Source organism: Muscardinus avellanarius (assembly GCF_963383645.1).
Source record: "Muscardinus avellanarius genome assembly, chromosome: 14".
Lineage (NCBI taxonomy): Eukaryota > Metazoa > Chordata > Mammalia > Rodentia > Gliridae > Muscardinus > Muscardinus avellanarius.
In genome coordinates, this window is record NC_137800.1 from 56,104,868 (window position 1) to 56,127,759 (window position 22,892).

Here is a 22,892-nt window from a genome sequence, read left to right on the forward strand (position 1 = left end):
GTGGCTGCCGATCGCGGCTATTTGACGTGCGGCTCGCGGAAGGCGAAGGTTTTTGTGTCGCGGGCCGGGCTGGCGGCGGAGGGAGGAGGCTCGGAGGCGCAGCGACTGCTGCCCGGCGCCCGACGCTGCGGAGCGAGCCCACCGCCCGGAGCTCGCCTCCGCGGAGCGCCCCCTCCCCGCCCCCCAGCGGCGCTGCCTCCTCCAAATGAGCGATTCGCCCGCTGGATCTAACCCAAGGACACCCGAGAGCAGCGGCAGCGGCAGCGGCGGCGGCGGGAAGAGGCCGGCGGTGTCCCTCCTGCCCCCGGCGGACCCCCTGCGCCAGGCGAACCGGCTCCCGATCAGGGTCCTGAAGATGCTGAGCGCGCACACCGGCCACCTCCTACACCCGGAGTACCTGCAGCCGCTGTCCTCCACCCCCGTCAGCCCCATTGAGGTCAGTACGCGGGCGCTGCCCCCGCGGCGCCACCGCCGGCCGGCGGCCCAGCCCTGCGCCCCGGGCTGGGTGCGACGCCGGCCCCGGGGCCGGGACGGGAAGCGGGCTCCAGCCCCCGGCTCCCGCCCTCCCCGGAGGGCTCTCCTTCCACGCTCGTCCTCCGGAGACGCGTTTTCCCTCGGACTGGATGTGCTCTTTGAGTCTCCCCCTGGCACCCAGTTTCCTACTCAGAGGCGATCTCTCCGGGGCCTGCCCCCCACCGGCCCCCGCGCCGGCTGGTTCCCTTTGAAGCCCGGGCGCCTGGGTCCCATCCGCCTCCCTCCCACGGGGGGGCTCTCCAGGCTGCGCCCCTGCCCTCCCGACCCGCGCCTTCCTTCCTCCCACGCCCGGGGGCGCCCTCCCCGAGCGGAGGAGGAGGGGCCTCCGAGAGCGCCAACTGCGGCGCGGCCTTTAGAAGGCGCCTCTCGGCCCCCACCCCGGCGCGGCCGCCAGAAACCCGTCCCAAGCGAAGTTCTCCTAAACTAAAGGCACAAGTTTTTCCCTGGGCCTAGAGAACGGGAAGGTTACAGGGGGAAAGGGCGAGTCGCCGCCCGATCGCAGAATAGTCACCTCTCCCCGCGCTGGCCCCCCCAGCCCGGCTCCCCGAGCTGCGCGCCCCGGCCCCGGGGCGCCCGGCCGGCTCCCAGCTCACTCCCTTCCTCCCGCCACTCTCCTACAGCTGGACGCCAAGAAGAGTCCGCTGGCGCTGCTGGCCCAGACCTGCTCGCAGATCGGCAAGCCCGACCCGCCGCCCTCGTCCAAGCTCAACTCGGTAGCGGCGGCGGCCAACGGGCTGGGGGCCGAGAAGGAGCCCGGCCGCGCGGTGCCCGGCGCCGCGCCCGCGCCCGCCGCGCTCAAGCCGCTGGGGGACTCGCCCGCCGAGGACAAGTCCAGCTTCAAGCCCTACTCCAAGGGCCCCGGCTGCAGCGACGCCCGCAAAGACGGCGGCTCCTCCTCCGTGTCGTCCACCTCCTCCTCGTCCTCGTCCCCGGGAGACAAGGCGGGCTTCAGGGTCCCCAGCGCCGCCTGCCCGCCCTTCCCCCCGCATGGAGCGCCCGTCTCCGCCTCGTCGTCCTCGTCCTCGCCGGGCGGCTCCCGCGGCGGCTCCCCGCACCACTCTGACTGCAAGAGCGGCGGTGGGGGTGGCGGCGGGGAGCTGGACAAGAAGGACCAGGAGTCCAAGCCCAGCCCGGAGCCCGCGGCCGTGAGCCGGGGCAGCAGCGGCGCGGAGCCGGGCGCGCACGGAGGCTCCGAGGCCGGGGCCTCGGGGCGCAAGTCAGAGCCGCCCGCGGCCCTGGTGGGGGCAGGCCACGTGGCGCCGGTGTCGCCCTACAAACCCGGCCACTCGGTGTTCCCGCTGCCGCCCTCCAGCATCGGCTACCACGGCTCCATCGTGGGCGCCTACACCGGCTACCCGTCTCAGTTCGTGCCTGGCCTGGATCCTAGCAAGTCCGGCCTCGTGGGAGGCCAGCTGTCGGGGGGCCTGGGCCTGCCGCCCGGCAAGCCCCCCAGCTCCAGCCCGCTCACCGGGGCCTCCCCGCCCTCCTTCCTGCAGGGATTATGCCGCGACCCCTACTGCCTGGGAGGTTACCACAGCGCCTCGCACCTCGGAGGCTCCAGCTGCTCCACCTGCAGCGCGCACGACCCCACGGGGCCCGGCCTGAAGGCCGGGGGCTACCCGCTGGTGTACCCCGGGCACCCGCTGCAGCCCTCCGCGCTCTCGTCCAGCGCCGCCCAGGCCGCGCTCCCGGGCCACCCGCTCTACACCTACGGCTTCATGCTGCAGAACGAACCGCTGCCGCACAGCTGCAACTGGGTGGCGGCCAGCGGGCCCTGCGACAAGCGCTTCGCCACCTCCGAAGAGCTGCTCAGCCACCTCCGGACTCACACGGCCCTGCCGGGCGCCGACAAACTTCTGGCCGCCTACCCTGGGGCCTCGGGCCTGGGCAGCGCTGCCGCCGCCGCTGCCGCTGCAGCCTCCTGCCACCTGCACCTGCCCCCGCCCGCCGCCCCCGGCAGCCCCGGCTCGCTGTCCTTGCGGAGTCCACACACTTTGGGGCTAAGCCGGTACCACCCCTACGGCAAGAGCCACTTATCCACAGCAGGGAGCCTGGCCGTGCCGTCCCTTCCCACAGCAGGACCCTACTACTCGCCCTATGCGCTGTACGGACAGAGACTAGCCTCAGCTTCGGCGCTGGGGTACCAGTAACTAAGGCTCCGGCCCCCGCCAGCCCTTCTCCTCCCTAGTTCCCGCCGCCGCTGCAGCCTCCACTCGCGCTTATCCCCGCCGGGATTCCCGCCCAGCCCCTCCCCACCGGACTGTGTATTTATTTACTATAATGTTAGCTTACAAGCTGGGAATATAAGTGCATTAACGGCCCACACGAGTCAATGGTATGCAAAGTCTATGTCCCCCAAATAATAATATTAACCACACGCATAACTATGTGATCCCTGCCCCCTCTTCCTTTTTTTTTTTTTTGCCTTAGGTTATAAGTTTTAAATTTTTATTCCTTTTTTATTTTTGATTGGTTTGGTTTGAGAGAGAAGAGGAAGAGTTGGGGTTCGTGGGTCTTCTGTGTTGTCTTCCCTTCCTGGGGAGTTTCTTGCATGAGTCTTAACGTTAAAGCTACATTTCCCTCTTTTCTCCCTCCCTCCCCAGTTTCCTTCCATTTGAGGTTCTGTTTTTTCCTCTGTACAAGAGGAGTTTTGGGTAACAATTTCAGGGCATGGAGGGGCAGCCTCAGTGGCTAGAGGTCTTGAGCTCTATTGGCCCCTCCCTCTCCACCTAGGGCCCCCAAAATACATTCTTCCTCCCCAGCCCAGCTCTGAGCCCTCAAGTCCTGACCTGCCTGCAGGTTTCCTGGGGTCCAGGAGCCCAGTGGCCTCTGCGGAGTTGGGATCCACTTTTCTTTCCAGGCTGCCAGCGCTGGTGAGCTGGACCCATAGGGCTCCTCCTATTCAGTCGAAGATCTTGGAAGGCCCCACTGGCCTAAAACTTTGCCCTTTATATTTTGCAAAGTGTTTTATCATTGTTCTCTCTCTCTCTCTCTCTCTCTCTCTCTCTCTCTCTCTCTCCCCCTTTTCTCCCTCTCTCCCCCTAACTGGGGCATAACGCCCCTCCCCAGGGGGCAGGGGCAGCCGAGATCCTTGCTGGATCCCTCCAAAGCAGGCCAGTGTCAAAGTCAGCGGAAGGTACCACCTCGCTATCTCTGTGGGAGAAGGTCGGGGACTCAGGGAGCGCTCGATTGCAGCAGCCCCCTCACCCTCTCCCAGGCCCCACCCTGCAACCCCAAATTTGGCCATGGGTCCCTCAGTGACTGGGATGAAGACTCAGGCCATGGGTCTTCTCCCCACGTCTTCCCTCCCTCCTGGCTTCTGCAGCCACGCCGGGGGGGTTACGGGCCTGTTTGGGGTGAATAGAGCTCTCCCTTGGTAAGACTTATTTTGTTAATAAATGGAATACTTGGCTATATTCACACAGTGGTGTTTCTCTCTTGCCTGACCCACGTTCCACCTCCAGACACCTAAGCAGATGCCTGTCTTTTTTTTTTTTAATGCCTTAAGGTTCCCTTTCTCAGGCTGCTGTCCAAGGCTGAGTTTAATGCCTTTCCTCAAAAGGAGGGTGGAGGAGGGACTGCCAACGCATTACAAATAACATAAAAATCGCCTTTTTTCCACTTAGTTATTTAGCTCCCAGCCTCACTTCAAAGGCCTCGGCATTTCCCGGGGCCAGGGTGGAAGGCATGTGTAAAAGTAGATCTTCCTCTGGGTCCAAATTCGAGGTGCAAAGGGCTGAAGAGGGAACCGAGCCCCAGGCTCAAGCGGACTGTACAGAGCCCCTCGGGAGGACTGGCAGTCGACGTGCCTCTGGCGCCACCTGGTGGCACGAAGACGGCGACAGGCGGCGAGAAGCCGCCCGGGAGCGCGGGCCCCCAAATCGGAGGACGTCTGTTTGCTGTTTTTGTGGGGGTTCCTCTCTCGCCTGAGCAAAGGGTAGATACACCAGCCTCAAGGGTTGTTTCTCAAGACTTGGGGCCTCCCCTTTGCCGGCACCTGGTTATCCACTTGGGTCATCTGCGAGTCTGAAAACTTCTCGGAACTGGGTTTGGGTTTTGCTGGGACGGCGCAGCGATCACTTGGGACCTTAAAGCCTCTCTGGTCCCGAGGAACCCGGCTCCTCGACCTGACTTCGCCTTCACGAGCTCCATGGTGGACAGTGGCTCCTCTGTGCTCCGGCAGTCGAGGGTGGGAGCGCCATTTACTGGGGTATCGGTCCGTCAGCCAGGGTCCGGGCGCCCCATCCCTGGGCCGAGCCTCGTCCCGCGGGTGCTGACTCGATCCCCCACCCGCAGCGGGCCGCGAGTGCGCCGGCGGAGGGGCAGGGACGCCCCCTGCGCACCTGGCCACCTGTTGGACGCGCTGCCCCCAGCGCCCCCTCCTGGCCGCATTCCTCCACGTGGGCGCCGCGGCTGGGCGGCCTGCTGGCGCGGAGCTTTGCTTTTTCTGTGAGGAGTACAGCTTATCAGGTGGTTTGTGCTCAGCCGACTGCGTGCTTCTGAAACGTCTGTAGCCAGAGGTCGAGCGCGGAAGGCGATGCTTTCTCGGCCTTCGTGCAGTGGTCCACAAACTCGATGACAGAATCGCCGGGTGGGTCTCGGCTGCATCTCCACCGGGAGCCACCGCGACCCGGGGACTGCTGGGTCCTCCCCTCGGGAGGGCTTCAGCTTAAGGTGGGGGGACCCAGATCTTTGTGTCTGGGAAAAATTCCTCCCTTAGTCAAAAGAACATCAGACTTAGGTTAGCCTCCCTGAGCCTGTGTGTATCCCACAGAAAGGAGCCAGGAACTGCCGGCGGGCACTGGGAGGTCCCTGGGCAGAAGAGGCAATGGGCTGAGAAAGGCACCCTGGCACCAACCCAGGATATTCCTGGGGAATCAGTGTTGTCTGATCTCTCAGGGTCCAAATTGGCCTGACTCTTTAAAAAAAAAAAACGTGCAATATGGACTCCTTGCTCTGCTGTTTTCTTTTTCACTGTTGTTTTGCTGGCTGTTTATTATTTCTTTTCCCATCTGCCCTTCCACTCAAGTTCCCCTTTTTTCTGCAGACACCCTTCTGATTTCTTTTTCAACTACTGCTAAACTAGTGAGAATTGCTCCCTCTGCAGGATTTAAGCTTTTCTCTCCCCAGTGCTTCCTGGTTTTCAGACCTCCTTCCTAAAGATTGAAGGGCTCCTCTCCTTGGCAAGGCAGACAGGAAGCAAATTATCCATTTACCAAAAGATAAGTAGCAAATTCTCCATATAGCAGAGGAAACTTATCTCTTTTTCTTTTCTTTTTTCTGTGTGTGTGTGTGTGTGTGTGTGTGTGTGTGTGTGTGTGTGTGTGGTACTGGGGGTGGAACCCAGGGGCTACCTCTGGGATATGCTCCCAGCCCTATTTATACTTTATTTGGAAACTAAGTTGCTGAGAGCCTCACTAAGTAGCTGAGGCTGGCTTCAAACCTATGCAATCCTCCTATATCAGCCTCCCAAGCACTGGGATTACAAGCATGTGCCACCACGCCCAGCTAGAGAAAACTTTTCTAATGGCTGCCTAGCATGCTCTTTAGGTGTGAGAGTGCAGGTTGAAAAACTCACCATTGAATCTCTCCCATGAAATGTGTTGACGGCCTTGACTGGGGGAGGGACTTCTGGGCCTGGTTGGTTTTAATTGCCCCCAACTATCCTAGTGACATGGAAGGGCAAGTGATGTAGTCTGGGGTACCCTCATCCTTACCCTGAAACAGCTCCTTTCCCATACACTGGAAACATTCCTAAGAAACTTGGCCCTTGTAATTAGCTGGTGGAGCGTCTGTGACTTTCTTCATTCCCATTAACCAAATTTGCCATTTTAATAGAGACATACACACAGATGCACCAACTGCTTATTTGCATAAATAATTCTTCCAACGACTCCTTCTTGGAGAAGCACTTTCACCTTCTAGTCCTCCACCTCCTTCTCTCTGCAGTCCTCCCCCAGCCCTTTCTCTTAATCTCATCTACATACCAGAATGGGACCTGTGTTCCCAAGGCCCTGGGGTCGAAGCCACAGCGCTGAAACTGAGGCACTGGACATTTTTGGCTCCGGGTCCTGTTTTCACACTTCTTGCCCGGTTATCCTGGTAGCCTTGTGGGCAGCAGAGAGAGGTGTGAAGGGAGGGAAAGAACTGCATTGTGTTGTTTTTAACCTTCCCCACCATCCACCCACAAGCCCTTCTCTAAGAAATCCACAGGCTGAGCCAGGGAGGCCCTGCCGTCTTTACTCATCCTTAACTGTCCTGCCTTGCCCAGCCTACTGTGATTGTGGCTCTTGGTAGATGAACTGTCTCCCTCCTGATGCACGTCTGGGTTATGATAAAATTCATCTCCAAATAATCCTGTGGCTAGGCGCTTTATGAATCATTCTGTAGGGGAAGCTGCACTCCAGTTTTCTGTTTGATTTGATTTCATTCATCCTGTCTTTCTGCAAAATAGATGGTTGAGTGCATCCGATAATGTATGGTTTAATTTGGAGCACTATGGGTTTGAATTACCATTTTCATAATGTGCCATGCATTAATGTGTTACATCATTTATAAAGAAGAACGTGCTGGGTTTCAAACTTTCTCCTGAAAGCCAAAGTCACCCGAGGGAAACAAAGCCAAGCCCTGTGGACCCATCTTCTCACCCACCTGCCAGAGAAACTATGGCCTCCCAACCCTGGTGAAATCGGCCCAAGCTCATAAAACGTCCTTGAGCTTTGTGTTCACGTAATGCAGGTGGGTGTCGAGGTTTGGGAGATGGCGCACGGCTACCCAGGAGCTGTCTTGGGCAGTACAAAGCTCCCCTCCTTATTGCCTCACCACAGCTTTGCAGCCAAACCCATTGGCATTAGCGGAGACCTCCAGTGGATAGCTCTTGGTCGACCCTGATCCCAGCACTCCCTCCCCAGTGGCTGTAATAACACCAGCTGTCTGTTACTCAAACTCTGACTGAGGAGGAAAAAGCACTGATTATCCAAATACAGTCATTAAAGGGGAAATGTGTTTTTAGGACTGTCAGAGTGATTAATGAGGGCTAGCCGTCTTTGCAAACGCACTTGTTTAGTCTAACTGGCAGCTTCTATTTTCCTATTGATTTATTGCAGCCGTTGCCGGGCCTTGGTGTGTGCGAAGTCAGGGCGCTTCACAACTGCGCCCTGTTTAAACAGGAAAAGCATGCACCATTTTGTCCAGGAAGGAGGGAGCAGCCTAAAGTCTCTCCCTTCAGTTCAGTCTCCAGGGGCCCAGACCAACAAAGAAGACATTAAAAACCTGCAGCCCATGGAGAAAAGGAAACTGCCTCCGGCCTGAGTCTTCCCCAGTCCCTCAGTTCCAAGGTCAGTGGAGAAGCACCATGGGCCTCGGACAAAGCCTGCCCTATTGTAAACCTCAGCATGCCCGTTCCCTCCTCCTGTCCCCCAGCCAGCTGTCAGCCCCTGGGCCCAAGTACAGGAAAGGCCTCCAGCAGAGAGGAGAGGCAAGGAGGGAAACTGATTGGTCAAAGGATGGAAAAAAACAGAAGTGAGGCCAGTCATCCAGCGACAGTCAGGGTGTGCACGGCACACTGATAGACACCAACGGCTGAGTCCAACCTTTAAAAAGAAGCAGGGAAGCCAGGCGTGGTGGTGCATGCATGTAATCCCAGCATTTGGGAGACCGAGACAGAAGGATGAGGGTTCAAGGACAACCTCAGCTATTTAGTGAAGCCCTCTGCAACTCAGTGAGACCCTGTTTCAAAATAAAGAATAAAAAATAGGGCTGGGGGTGTAGCTCGGAAGTAGAATGCCCCTGGGTTCCATCCCTAGTACCACACACACACACACACACACACAAAAAAAAAAAAAAAGAGGTGGGGAAAACACAAAAATGATACCTCCTTCTTTCCACTGGTTCATTTCACATTTTAATAAATGAGGGAATGTAATACAACCTCAGAGAAATGGCAGCTTGAAAAGAGTATTTGGGATTATACTTCCAGGTGAGCAATCATCAAAGCAAATCGGTTGACAGAATTCCAGTTTTGTGCCCAGCACGATGCTGGATGTCATGAGATAAAGAAGAAAACCCAGACAAACTTCCTGCCCAATCAGCAGGGGGAGAAAAGATGTGCCTGTGTGAAACAGAGCAAGATAACATTATACATAGCTGAATTTACATGGATGTGTGAAGTGCTAAGTCATAGTGTGCCCACAAGAGAACAGAGCAGGTGTATGAAGCTGCTAATTGTGCAGGTGGGGTGGAGCGGCTGCACTGGAGGGAGGAGCCCACGGGGACCACAGAGGGAACCAGAGGTTCTCATACCAGAGCGCTGAGGGGCTGAACTTGAGCCCCTGGGCCAATAACTTTCATTTCTAGAGCAGATCAAAGAGGCCTGACTAATGTTATATATAACAGGTTCTCTCCTTCATCAACTTGTGCCTTCCAAGCAGCATTCCAAGCCTGGACATGGTTTATATTTCTTCTTAAATGAAGTTCCTTTCCAAGTAGTACCAGGGTGGTGGCCTAACAAGTATTATTAACACTTCCTATAAAAGGAAAAGCTGTCAACTGGGTTTTGGATCACAGACGAACTGGGAAACCATTTTCTTAAGAGAAAAGTTGTGTCTAGAAGCTGAGGGAAAAGAAATCGGCCACCTTTTATAAACTTCAGAGTGGAGACAAGTGGTATCACCATAGTTTGGTCAGCTTTAGGACTATCCTGGAAAGTCCAGAATATCTGGTTTTAATGCCATAGTAGAAAGAGCATTGAAAGGGGAGTCAGAGAATCTAAATTTGGTTCTAGCTCTAAAACCTAACTGCTGTGTGACCTTGAACAAGTCACAGCCTCTCTGAGCCTGTTTTCCTGTTTCTAAGATGAAGATGACACCAGGCTTGACAGCATAGGCCTATGATCCCAGTACTTTGGAGACTGAGATAGGAGGATCGCAGGTTCACGTAAAGCCTCAGCAACCCCATGAGGTTCTCCACAACTTAGTGAGACCCTGTTTCCAAATAAAGAATAACTAGGGCTGGGGGTGTAGCTCATAGGCAAATAAATAGGGCTGGGGGTGTAGCTCATAGGAAGAATATCCCTGGGTTCAATCCCAAGTACCATAGAAAAATAAGTAAATAAAATAAAGTTGTTGTGCCCTTTTTTTTTTTTTTTTTGTGGTGGTGGTGGTGGTGGTGGTGGTGCTGGAGATGGAACCCAAGGGCACTCTACCTCTGAGCTACATCCCCAGCCCTACTTTTTTCTTTAATTTGAAACAGAGTCTCACTGAGGCTGTCTGTGAACAGTGATCCTCCTGTCTCCACCTCCGGAATGCTGGGATTACAAGCATGCCACCACACCAGGCTTCTTTCAGCCCTTTCGAACTGAAACAGTCTGTGATTTTTTATTTTTGAGACACAATCTCTATATTGCCTTCCTAAGCTCAGAAATCCTCCTGCCTCAGACTTCCAAATACCAGAAACTATAAGTGTATGTCCCTGTACTGTGATGTGGAGTTGGTCAGAATACTCTGTCTCTGACATCATCAAGTGTGATTCTAAAGATGATCCTGTCAAAGTTGGAGGTGTGGCTCAGTGGTAGTGCACAAGCGTAGCATGCATGAGACCCTGGCACTGGCACCAAATAAATAAATAAAAAGTTCCTATCACAACAGCAAATGGCGACGGGCTGGTAAAAAGAAGCATCATGACCTCACCTGCATAACAAAATGTGGGAAGGGAGGTCCACAAGAAAAATACTGTAGTGTAAAATTTTTCACCCAGAGAACTGACTTCTGCAAAGTGAATGGCGAGCAGACTCTCAGCTGGACCAAGTACTGAGTGCCAGCCGGCGGGGTGTGTCAACTGCATGGGTGCTTACATGGGCTAGCAACTACTTTAAATAATTTTGAGGATCCTGCAAGGTTAAACCAAGGTCTATAAACAGAATCCAAATTTTTCATCGCCTATAGCCAATTGCTTTTGGGAAAATGGGACTGGTGGGAGAAGAAATCAAAGCAGATAAAAATCCAACCACACTGGGGACCTCTGCTCTGCACGGGCAGTGGGTGTCTCTATGGCTCTTTGGAACATAAAATAAAATTACCACTCTTAAATCAGAGCCAGATTTTAGACTAGAAACAGCAATTTGAAAAATGGTACTAGCCAGTCATGGTGGCGCACGCTTGTAATCCCAGCATTTGGGAGACTGAGACCGGAGGATCGCAGTTCGCGGACAGCCTCAGCTACTTAGTGAGGCCCTCTGCAACTAAGTGAGACCCGGTTTCAAAATAAAGAATAAAATATTGGGCAGGGGGTGTAGCTCGGAGGTCAAATGCTCCTGGGTTCCATCCCCAGACCCACAAAAAAAAAAAAGAGAGAGAGAGAAAAATGGTACTACCTGTCCCCCATAGCCTTGTGCTCCCTGCACACGTGTAATGTGTGAACGCATGTGGGTGTGGTGTGAGTTACACACAGATTTGTGCTCAGTCCATAGAGAAAACAGTAGGACTATGTCCCTCCTTCTGACTTTTGGCAACTTCAAATGTGGGCCCACCAAGCACAGAAATAACGGGCCAGGCCCACCGGTGGCACTTGAGAAACTGGGTTTTGTGTGCGCCACGACAGTTAAATATAACAACACAGGCTGCCGTTTAACATTTATGAAGACCTCCAGTTCCCTCTCATGATAAAACCCAAATTTGAAGAGGTAAAAGTAATTGATCAGTACCTCACAGTTAAAGAACTGTGGAGTCAGAATTCCCATGTGCTTCTAACTAAAACTCTGTGCTTGGCCAAGCAGCTTCAGGCTTTGTTTCTCAATATGCCTGACGACTACAGATAGAATGAGGGAATATGTCCATCAAAAAGTGTTGGCTGGCCGGGCATGGTGGTGCACCCTTGTAATCCCAGCATTCAAGAGGCTGAGACAGAAGGATCTCGGTTCGCGGACAGCCTCAGCTACATAGTGAGGCCCTCTGCAACTCAGTGAGGCCCAGTTTCAAAATAAAGAATAAAAAATAGGGCTAGGGGTGTAGTTCAGAGGTAGAATGCCCTGGGTTCCATCCCCAATACCTAAAAAAAAAAAAAAAAAAGAAGTATTGGCTGTAGGGACTGGTGGAGCATGCCCATAATCCCAGTAGTTGGGTAGCTGAGATAAAAGGATTACAGGTTGGCCAGGCGCAGTGGTGCAGCTTGTAACCCCAGCATTCAAGAGGCTGAGACAGGAGGATCATGGTTCGCAGACAGCCTCAACTGCTTAGCGAGGCCCTTTGCAACTCAGTGAGGCCCTGTTTCAAAATAAAGAATAAAAAATAGGGCTGGGGGTATAGCTCGGAGGTATAATGCCCCTGGGTTCCATCCCCGGTACCACAAAAAAAAAAAAAAAAAAAAAAAAAGAGGATCACAGGTTCAAAACCAGCAACCTAGCTAGACCACTTCAAAACAAAACAAAGCAAAGAATATAAAGGACTGGAGGTGTAGCTCAGATAGAAATTCCCTAGTACTGCAAAATGTTGGCTGTGCCTGAGTGTGCTGGTACTATAGCCTACACAAAATTCAAATGAAGTTGGTCCTGCCTCCTTTCCCAGAGCTGAGCTGCTGACCAGCGGCATGGGTTTGACTCAATTCCTAAACATTTAGGCTGTCCACTACATAGTAAGTACAGTCAGCCCTCTGGGTCCTTGAGTTCCACATCCAGAGACTCAGTTAACTAGAACTAAAAATATTCTTTTAGCTGGGCATGGTGGCGTACATTTTTAATTCCAGTACTTGGGAGGCTGAGACAGAAGGATCTCAGGCTCACAGCCAGCCTCAGTTACTTAATGAGATCCTCTGCAACTTACTGAGACCCTGTTTCAAAATAAAGAATAAAAAACAGGGCTGGGGGTGTAGCTCAGAGGTAGAATACCCTGGGTTCAATCCCCAGTACTGTGAGAGGGGGGGGGTGGGAGAGAAGGAGGAGGAGGAGGAGGAGGAGGAGGAGGAGGAGGAGGAGGAGGAGAAGGAGGTGGAGGAGGAGGTGGAGGTGGAGGAGGAGGAGGATGACGACGGCGACGAGGAGGACGAGGACGAGGAGGAGGAGGGGAGGAGGACGAGGAGGAAGGAAGGAAGGAAGGAAGGAAGGAAGGAAGGAAGGAAGGAAGGAAGGAAGGAAAAGAGAAACTAAGGCAAGGGAATTGCATCATCAAGTATGATGGCTGTAATCCTAGTACTTGGGAGGCTAAAAAAGGAGGATCACAGGTTCAAGCCCAGCCTCAGAGACTTAGCAAGACCTATTTCAAAAATAAAAAATAAAAAGGGCTTTGGTGACACTTGGAGGTTGAATGCCCCTGGGTTCAATCTCAGCACAACAGTAAAAGTAAAAATAAATGAGTTGCATCTAAGATTGAAGATACGGCTCAGTGACAGAGCGCTTATTTAGCAGCACCACACAAAATGAAGCAAAAACTAATTGTACCTATGATAGATTTTTTCTTAAACAATACAGTATGACAACTATTTACATAGCATCCACATTGTGTTAGGTGTTATAAGTAATCTAAAGATTTGCCTAAGTTATATGCAAATACCATTGTGTGTGTGTGTGTGTGTGTGTGTGTGTGTGTGTGTGTGTGTGTAGGGGCTGGAACCCAGGGGTCTTCTATATCTGGGCTATACTCCCAGGCCTTTTTTATTTTTATTTGGAAACAGAATCTCACTAAATTGCTAAGGATGTCCTCAAACCTGCAATTCTCCTGTCTAAGCCTCCCCTGTACTGGGATTAACAAACTTAAACCACCATGCCTGGCTTCTATACCATTTTATGTAAGGGACATTAGCATCCCTGGATCTGAGTATCTGTTGAGCCAACCTACCTCATATCAAGGGATGACTACAGTATAATCTGCCCTAGGAATTCAAAATATGTGGGAGGTGCTGGCCTTGCCTCTACCTGACTGAGTAGGAGATAGATGCATAACTGATTAAGATATAATGTACTAAGGGCTCCATTAATGCTATTGTGGTAGTCAGTAAAAGCCAGGTTGTGCCATGGTAACAAATCAACCCCCAAATCTCAGTGGCTTAACATAATAAAGGTCTTTTTCTTTTTTCACTTATACTACATGTCCACTGAGGATTGACCAAGACCTCCATCAATCATTCTTCAACCAGACAAGCAGAAGTAGTGATATAGTAAAGTATTTTTTGCAAGGCATTGGCTTATGCAATTGTGGTAGCCAGCTCAGCAAATTAGAAGTTGGAAGTGCAGACTGGCAAGAAGGGAAGACCGCAAATAGAATGAAACTCTCCTGGCAGGGCTATGTCGAGTCTCTGCGTTCAGATGGCCTAAACCCTCTCTTAAAGGGATTTCCCGATTAGGCCAGACCCACCCCAGACCATCTCCCTTTCCATCAGCTTAAAATCTACTAATTAGGGATTTGTATCACACCTTCAAAACTGTTTCACAGAAGCACCTAGAATCATGTCTGAATAGCGGGACTGTGGTTCAACCCCACCAGGGTGACATGCCGTGACTTAGGGCAGAGGCTCAGGGTACTGACACCCTTGAAGTCCAGAGGTGTGTGGCCTGCACACTTCATAGAGTGGAGGGAGCCCTCTACCTGATGGCTCATAAGAGCCACTGATTTGCGTACAGAGGCTGCTTATCAGCGAGCCCCGCTAATGAGAAGGATGGAACCTTTGATGTGTTGCTCTCTAGCAGAGCTGGCATGCGTGAAACTTACAAAGCACTAAGGATTGGTACAAACCTACTGTGAGCAGCGGTCACTGACAAATAAGAGGCGTCCACAGGATGAGCTCCACGGCCAAGTGGAGATGCCTGGGCTGCAGGAACCAGACAGAATCCTTTTCTCTTCTTTAACATCTATTGGGCACCTGCTGTATGCCAGGCACCACGCTAAGCACTTTGCAAACAAGCTTTCTTTGAATTTGGCAGCAAATCTCTGTGGCGAGTCTGTCAGTGGACACGTGTTGCCCAGGGTCAGTCCCAAAGCCAGTAAGCAGTAGAGGCAAGACTTCTTCCAAATCTCTGTCTGCAGAGGTCCATGTTCCCGCCCCCACACACCACCGTGCAGGTTATGCCCACACGAGGCCATCTGGACACGGACGCAAGTGGGGACACTAGCCTGGGGCTGCATCAGCTTCTTTCTAAGTCTCCAGAGGCTCCGCCTGAGTGGGGAGGATAGGTTACTGAGTTTGGCCTCAAACCTGTCAACCTACTGTCTTGACCTCCCAAGCACTGGGATTATGGGCATGTGCCACCGAGCCCAGTGGGGGCAGGGAGGGGCCTCACTCACCCCTGACCCTAACCTTCAAAGACCATAGGTCAGAAAAGAGCCTATGAGCCCCACAGGCCCGCCCCCTGATGGCCACAACTGAACCTCACAGTGAGATGACACCTGTGGATCAACCAGAGAAGTCTTTCTGGAGAACCTACAACTGGCTCCTGCTCAGGTGCTTCAGCCCCACAGCCATGCAGCCACAGGGCACTGCGGCCAGAGGCCCCCAGGCGAGGCCGGCCTCAGCACGGGGAGGCAGACTGAGGACAGGTCGCAGCAGGAGGAAAGGATTGCCCTCTGCAGAACAGAGCCCCTGAATGGTCACCGACAGGTGGGGACTTCCTTCCTGGCCTTCCTCCATCCCCGCACCAGCAAGTAAACTCATGGGTGCTCTACCCCTGAGGTACACCCCAGCCCTGTTTTAGGGTGGTTTTTTTTTTTTTTTTTTTTTTTTGAGCATAGGGTCTCGCTAAGTTGCCCAGGCTTTTAATTGTCCTGCCTTAGCTTCCAGAGTTGCTAGTACAGCAGACATGCACCTTGCCGCCCAGCTCCGTCCTTTCCTTGACACTCGCAGGTCTCCCACTTCTCTGAGGGTACTGAGGAAAGTTCCTAGAAAGCAGGCTGCTCTGCACCCATGCTCCTAACCACTCCCTCCCCCTCCGGCCTCCAACACGCACACAGGCCTCTCACCCTCACCTCCCTTCCCTCCCCCACCCTTCCCCTCCATTTGTTTCAATGAACAGCCCCTTTTATCTATTCTGTAGGTACAAATGAAGCTGTCAAATTTGATCAGGCGCTTGATATGACAGGCTGTGGGAGTCAGGACCCCTTGAACAGAGTGGGCCTTGTCTGTCACAGCCTGCCTGACACTTCCCATAATGCCCGGACTGATGAGATTCTGAGTAGGGCCCAGCACATTTTCAACTCTATTTTGGGTGAAAACCCTTCTTGAAAGATCTTGAAAGGAGCTGGCAGTTCGGCCGCCCGGATGATTAATGAGGGTTGGCTCGCTGGATGGATTTCTCCTGGTGCCAACGGCTGCTCTCAACAGGCCGGAGCGGGTTGCCTCTGACTCCCCCGGCACTTCTCCCTCATGGCAACCCCCAAAATCTTTCCCACCAGCCCCTGCCACCCCTTACCTTCATCGCCAGCCTGTCTCCCCACATATGGAAAAAGTTAGGGGTCAACTGAGAGAGGCCCCTCTTGAGCAAGCAGGCCTCCTGGGAAGCTCTGCAGCCAAGTTGAGGGGTGTAGAGAGGGGGCTGAGTGGGAACTGTGGGGGACAGTGACCATGCCCTCCTTAACGTATGCCACGAGCCCCAGTGCTCAGCGCTAGGCCTCTCTGCTTTTTCTTCAAGTACCTCAGGAGCTCTGGGGACAGAAACTATGAGGATAAACCATCAAATTCCTTGTGGTTTTATTTTTTCCTTAGCTCAGTGTGTTTTGCAAAAGAGGCACTCTTTATATTTGGGGCAGGAAAATTCTTTATGGGGCTGGACCCTCCTGTGGAGGGTAGAAGGATTAGTACCCTTAGTATGAAGACACCAATTGCTTGTAACACCCCCGGACAGGTACATAACTAAAACTATATCCCCTGCAGCCCCAGAAGCCCCTGAGAGCGGTGGTAGCCACAATAAGGGCCCCTCATACCATGCTCTGGAGAGCTGTGCCCATCTCTCAGCCATCTAGAGTTCCCACCCCAGCCCCATATGAGCCCACTCAAATGAGGACAGGACAGCCCTGTGGGAGAGAAGGGTGAGGCGCTCCCATCCGCCCCTGGGCTAACTTTCCTCCTTGCAAGTGCCTGGCACCAGCCCTGCCCTGAGCTCTACAGTGGTCCCTTCCTCTCCTGGTCTCCTGGTTCCCCCAGCTTCAAGGAAAACATTGTGCTTAGGAAAAAAATGGGGCCCAAAATTTCTTTGGGGTTTTCAAGCTCAGAACTCTTCAGAAAAAAGCAAGCAGAGTACAGTTGGCATCAGGAATATGTTGTTTTCTAAACATCTGTAGATTTCTTTTTCAACCGGGCTCTGCAGTCTGGACTGTCACAGGAGAAGTTGTCACCCGTGATCTCTTGTGTGGAAAAAGATGAAGCGATTCCTGGGCCAGGCCAGGGAAGCGCTCTGAAAGACCCACTCTCTTCACTACCCAGTTTCTTCTTTCTTTCTCTCTTCCTTTCTTTCTTTCTAAAAAGATGGGGAGGGGGCCTAGAGTTTACCTGAAGCCAATGAGTAAATGTCTAACCAGCTCTGAAACCCTCTAAGCCACAGATGGACCCAAGGCCAGCAGTTCACTCATTCAGTGCCGCTTCCTTCCAGCCGAACGAGCTAGACTCTGGGAGGATACTGATGAACCTAAAACACACAGTGACTGCTTTCACAGACTAAAACTGCTGACACACAAAGGAGTCAAAAACTAAGCAAATCGATATATAATTATAAATCATGGTAGTAGCGATGAAAGGAGAGTGTTCTACATTATATACAGAGCGCATGTGTTAGCCAGCTTCCTGCCACTGTGACGAAATGCCTGAGAAAGGCTACTTAGAGGGAAGGTTTATCGGGGCCAGTAGTTGCAGGAGTCCAGCCTGAGACCCTGGCTCTGTTGCTGCTGGCCTGCTCAGGCAGAGCATCAGGCCGGGGCAGGCACAAAGGAGCAGAGGTGGGTCCAGAGACAAGATGGACCTTCCTGGACACACCCCAGAAGCCTACCTCCTCCCCACCTCTGAAAGTTTCCACCACCTCCCAACAGCAGCAGCAGCTGGGGGCCAAGCCTCTGGGGGACATTCCAGAACCTTCATCCAGAATTCAAGTCCAGGAACACATTGAAGCTGAGACCTGGAGGCTGAGGGGCTTAATAAGGTGGAGAAGGCAGAGTGCGTCTAGTCCAAGAAAGTCACAGCTGAACTCCCCTGTAATGGAAGTGGCCAGTGACTCAGTCAAGCCCTGGAAGAACCAGAGGAACAAAAAGCTGGAAAAAAAAAAAGAAGCTAAGGTGTGCAGACTAAAACTGCTGACACAGCCAGGTGCAGTGGCAGAAGCCTGTGATCCTAGTACATGGAAGGCTTAGACAGGAGGATCACAGGTTCAAGGCCAGCCTCAGGAACTTAGTGAGACCCTGTTTCAAAATAAAAAGCGCTGGGGATATCCAGACATGATGGTGCATATCTGTAATCTCAGTACTTGGAAGACTGAGACAGGAGTGCAGCTTGGAGGCCAGTCCAGCAATGTAGCAAGACTTAGTAACCTAGTGAGAGCCTGTTTCAAAACAAAAAATGTAGCCGGGCATGGTGGCACACGCTTGTAATCCCCGCGCTTGGGAGGCTGAGACAGGAGGATCGCTCAGGTTGGAAGCCATCCTCAGCTACTTACTGAGGCTTTCAGCAACTTAGTGAGACCCTGTTTCAAAATAAAATATAAAATAGGGCTGGGAATATAGCCCGGAGGTAAAAAGCCTCTGGGTTCTAACCCCAGTACCAAAAAAAAACAAAAAAATGCAAAGGGCTAGGGGTGTATCCCAGAGTTAGAATGACCCTAGGCTCAATCCCTTGTACAAAAAAAAACCCAGAAAACTGCTGACCACCAGTCATCCCCCAACCTTTAGGAACTCAAGAATAACCTGGGCAGGCAAGGGGGAGAGACGGTGGGCTTAAGCAGAATGAGGTCTCACAGGGTTTGGTGTTGCAGGGAAAACCCAGAGAGGAGCCAGAGGCTGGCTCACCCACTGCTGGAATTGCGCCTGGAGAGTCCAATGCAAACAAAAATTCAGTGAATAATCACATAAATCAAATTTTGGGGCACCACTGGGGATTGAATCTGGGGCCACTCTACCTCTAACCTAACTCCATCCCTATTTTGTTTTTATTTTGAAACAGGGGCTTTCTAAATTGATGAGTCTCAGTACTTGTTGAGTCTGTCCTTGAATCCTCCTGTCTCAGCCTCCCAAGTACTGGGATCACAGGCATATGCCACCATACCTGGCTACACAAATCAATTTACAATTTTAAGGTTCTTGCAGGAGTGTAAGGCTTCAGGGGAACTTAGCCTTCTCTTTTCAAGAAAGATAAGTTTCCCCCCACGGGTCTGGGGATGTAACCCAAGGACATTTGATCTCCAAGGTACACTCCCTGCCCTATTTGTTTTTATTCTTTATTTTTAAACAGTGTCTCACTAAGTTTCTGAGAGCCTCACTAAGTAGCTGAGGCTGGCTTCAAACTTCAATCGTACAATTTCAGCCTCCCAGATGCTGGGATTACAAGCATGTGCCACCCAGATGCTGGGATTACAAGCCTGCGCCACCACGCCAGGCCAGAAAGATAAATTTTAAATGCGTGTTTCAGTAAATTGTGAGTCAACTTTCCATTACGGTAACAAATACCTGGGATAATCAGCTATAAAGAAGAAAGGTTTATTTTGTCTCACAGTTTTAAAGGCTTCAATCCGTGGTCAGTTGGTCCCATTGCCTTTGGGCTTCTAGTGAGGAGGGGAAAGCACTGTGGGACGAAGCCATGTAATTTCTGGCCTTGCCCAGCTTGGTGGCGCACTGTAATCCCTGTACCTGGGAGACTGAGAGAGGAGGATCACAGGTTCAAGGACAGCATCAGCAAGTAGAGAGACTCTCATCAACCTATTGAGACCCTGTTTCAAAATAAAAATAAGCTGGGATGTGGCTTATTCCAGCATTTAGGAGGCTGAGACAGGAGGATTTAATGAGGCCCTCTACAACTTAGTGAGACCCTGTTTCAAAATAAGGAATAGCCGGGCGTGGTGGCGCACACTTGTAATCCCCACGCTTGGGAGGCAGAGACAGGAGGATCGCGCAGGTTCGAAGCCAGCCATGCTGGCGTAAGAGACCCTATTTCCAAAAAAATTTTTTTAAGTATAAAATAGGTCTGGGAGTGTAGCCCGGAGGCAGAAGGGCTTCCAGGAACCCCAGTACCACCAAAATAAATAAATAAATAAATAAATAAATAAATAAATAAATAAATAAATAACAAAATAAGGAATTAAAAAATAGGATTGGGAGTGTAGCTTAGAGGTAAAATGCCCCTGGGTTCCATCCCCAGTACTGCCAAAATAAATAAATTAATTAATTAATTAATTAATTAAAAACTAAAAATAAAATAGGTCTAAGCTCTATTTTAATAAATGGAGTAAGCTCAAAGGTAAAATGCCATTGGGTTCAATTCCAAGTACCAAAAAAAAATTAATTCCTGGCATCAACCAAAGAGAGAGGGGAAGAGAGGAAGAGGCCAGGGTGCCACACACAATCCTGTTCAAGGATATGCCTCCAGTGGTCTAAAACCTCCAGCTGAGCCCCACTTTTTAAAGTTTTACTACCTCCAATAGCACAAAGATAGGGCCAAACCTTTAACTACAGGGGCCTTTAGGAAATACTCCAGAGGTGTACTCTCCCATCAGCTCCCCATAGTCTAATAAGAACAAATCTTTATCTTAGTATTCAAGTCCTCCCAAATTATTCCCATGTGCCCTTTCACTGCCCCTACCTGAGCCCTTCACAGGAGCCCAATGGAACAACCCACTGTTATCTAGACATCAAGACCTTACCTTAAGTTATTCTTTTTCCTAAGAGATCTCTGCCCCCTCACAAAATCAATGCTCTCTTTTTTGTGTGTGTGTGTGGTACTGGGGTTCCTGTAAACCCTTCTACCTCTGGGCTACACTCCCAGACACCCATTTTTTATATTTTTATTTGAAAACAGGATCTCTTAAACCAGCAAGCCTGGCTTCGAACCTGCGCAATCCTCCTGTCTCCGCCTCCCAAGCGCGGGGATTACAAGCGTGCACCACCACGCCCGGCTCAATGCTCTCATTTTTATACCAAGTCATTATGGCTTCCCTTTGCTCTGAGTATCTTCAGTTCCTTTTTTTTTTTTTTTCTTTTTTTTTTTTTTTTTTCTCGTTACTGGGGATGGAACCCAGGGGCAGTCTACCTCCGAGCTACATCCTCAGCCCTACTTTTTTTTTTTTTTTTTTTTTTTTTTTTATGGTACTGGAGGTAGAACTCAGGGGCGTTCTACCTCCAGGCCATACTCTCAGACCTATTTTATATTTTATTTGGAAACAGGGTCTCACTAAGTTGCTGAGAGCCTCACTAAGTACCTGAGGCTGGCTTCAAACCTACATGATCCTCCTGTCTCAGCCTCCCAAGCACAGGGATTACAAGCGTGTGCCACCACGCCCAGCCCAGCCCTACTATTTAATTCTTTTCTTTTTGAATTAGGATTTCACTAGGTTGCAAAGGGCCTCACTAAGTAGCTGAGGCTGTCTGAGAACCACGGTCCTCCTGTTTCAGCCTCCCAAATGCTGGGATTACAAGTGTGCACCACCACGCCTGTCTTCAATTTCTTATTTTATCTCCTCAGTAGTCCTTCTCCATCCACATGCATACTTCTTATCTCCTCTCACTAGATCAGAATCTCTTTAAAAAAGAAAGGTGTTTTATTTATTTTCATGTCCCCTGTGCCTAGGATAACGCCCAGCACTGGATAGATGATAAGCCCTTGCTTAGTGCCATGAGTTGAAACTGCCTCAGGACTAATCATCTGTCTTTGAACCAAAGTCATTAGCTGAATGAGGGATGAGCTTGAGGGGAGGACAAAAGAAAAGAGCAGTCTTGAAAGAGAGAATGCTCAGCGGCCAGAGGTTCCAGAAGGATTCCTTTCTCTAGTCTCCCTGTGTCCAGGCCCAGCAGGATGTGTGAAGGGAACAACAGGTGGTCATTCTGAGAACTCTGGCCAGAGTAGCCAGCTCTAAAGCAGGTAGAAGGGACTTGCTGAATGCTTGGGCAGTGCTTCCTTCCCTACCAATGTCATTTCTTGGAGTTAAGGAATGAAGTCCCAGAAAAATGCCATAATATGCCCATGGGAGCTGGGGCTAGTGGTAGAGCACTTGCTTAGCATATGCGAGGCTCAGGTTCTATCACCAACATGACAAGTAAAAAAAATAAATAAATGTGCCTGTGAACAGGTTGGCGCCTGTGAATACATCGGTGAACATCAAACATGTCAGAAATAGCACCTAGGGCCAGATGTGGTTGCACTTGCCTGAAATCCCAGTACTTGGGAGGCTGATACAGGAGGATTACAGGTTTGAGGCCAGCCTAAGCAATTTAGAGAGGTTCTCATCAATTTAGCAGGACCCTGTTTCAAAATAAAAAATAAAGAGGACTTGGGATGCAACTTGGAGACAGAATGTCCCTGGATTCAATCCCCAGTGCAAAAGAAAGAAAGGAAAGAAGGGAGGGAGGGCCTGAAGAAATGAAATCATTAAGGAACCATTAAGGGTTGAGGAGTCAGGTCTGGAAATCTCCAAATCAGAAACATTTTCCCAGCTCCAGGTTATTGCCCTGGTAGGACCTAGCAGCTGAGCAACATACACGCCAAGAATCAGAGCAAGAGCACTTCCCCACCCCAATACAAGGTGACAAAGGGTGTGTGTGCATGCCTCATACATACTAAGCAAGCACTCTACCACTAAGTCACACCCACAATTATACATCTTTAATAGATATTTAGCTGTCCTAATAAAGCAGCCAGCTAGGCATGGTGGCACATGCCTGTAATCCTCATACTTAGACTGAGACAGGAGGACTCAAGGCCAGCCTCAGCAAGTTAGCAAGTCTCTCAACAAAAAGGGCTAAGGTGTGGCTCAAAGGTAGAATCTTCCTGGGTCCAATCACCAGTTTTTTTTTATAAATAGCCACAAAGAGGACAGGGACCTTGACCATGTGTTTATTGCTGTATTCACGCTGTCTGTTCTGTGCCTAGTACATAACAGATACTCAATAGATATTTCTTGAATAGAATGAATGAATGAGGCTATACAAAGGTGCTATGAATGACCCCAAAGGCAGACTAGTCCTTCTGTTCAATTCTGCAAAGGGGCCCAGAAGACCTGCTGAAATTGAGGCCAAGCTGCTGGAAGCAGTACCTGGGTGAGTTGAGTGGCCCTTCTAGTGGACACATGGCCACACCCAAGTGGCTTGGAAGGACTCACTGCACCAGCGTGCCTGATGTTTGGCATCTGGAACAGAAGTGAGCGAGCTCCTGCCGTTCTGGATTCCTTCAGGGAGAGAAGGAATGTTCTTGCC

The 22,892-nt window shown here is 51.4% G+C and overlaps 1 protein-coding gene across 1 annotated transcript; it reads left to right on the forward strand.

Annotated features, from left to right (window-relative positions):
* Positions 1-205: 205 nt before the first annotated feature.
* Positions 206-2,684, forward strand: ZNF703 (zinc finger protein 703; the record flags this gene model as incomplete). Its single annotated transcript, XM_080710804.1, has 2 exons — positions 206-436; positions 1,155-2,684. 2 exons carry the CDS (start codon positions 206-208, stop codon positions 2,682-2,684), a joined length of 1,761 nt encoding a protein of 586 aa, XP_080566930.1.
* Positions 2,685-22,892: the final 20,208 nt, after the last annotated feature.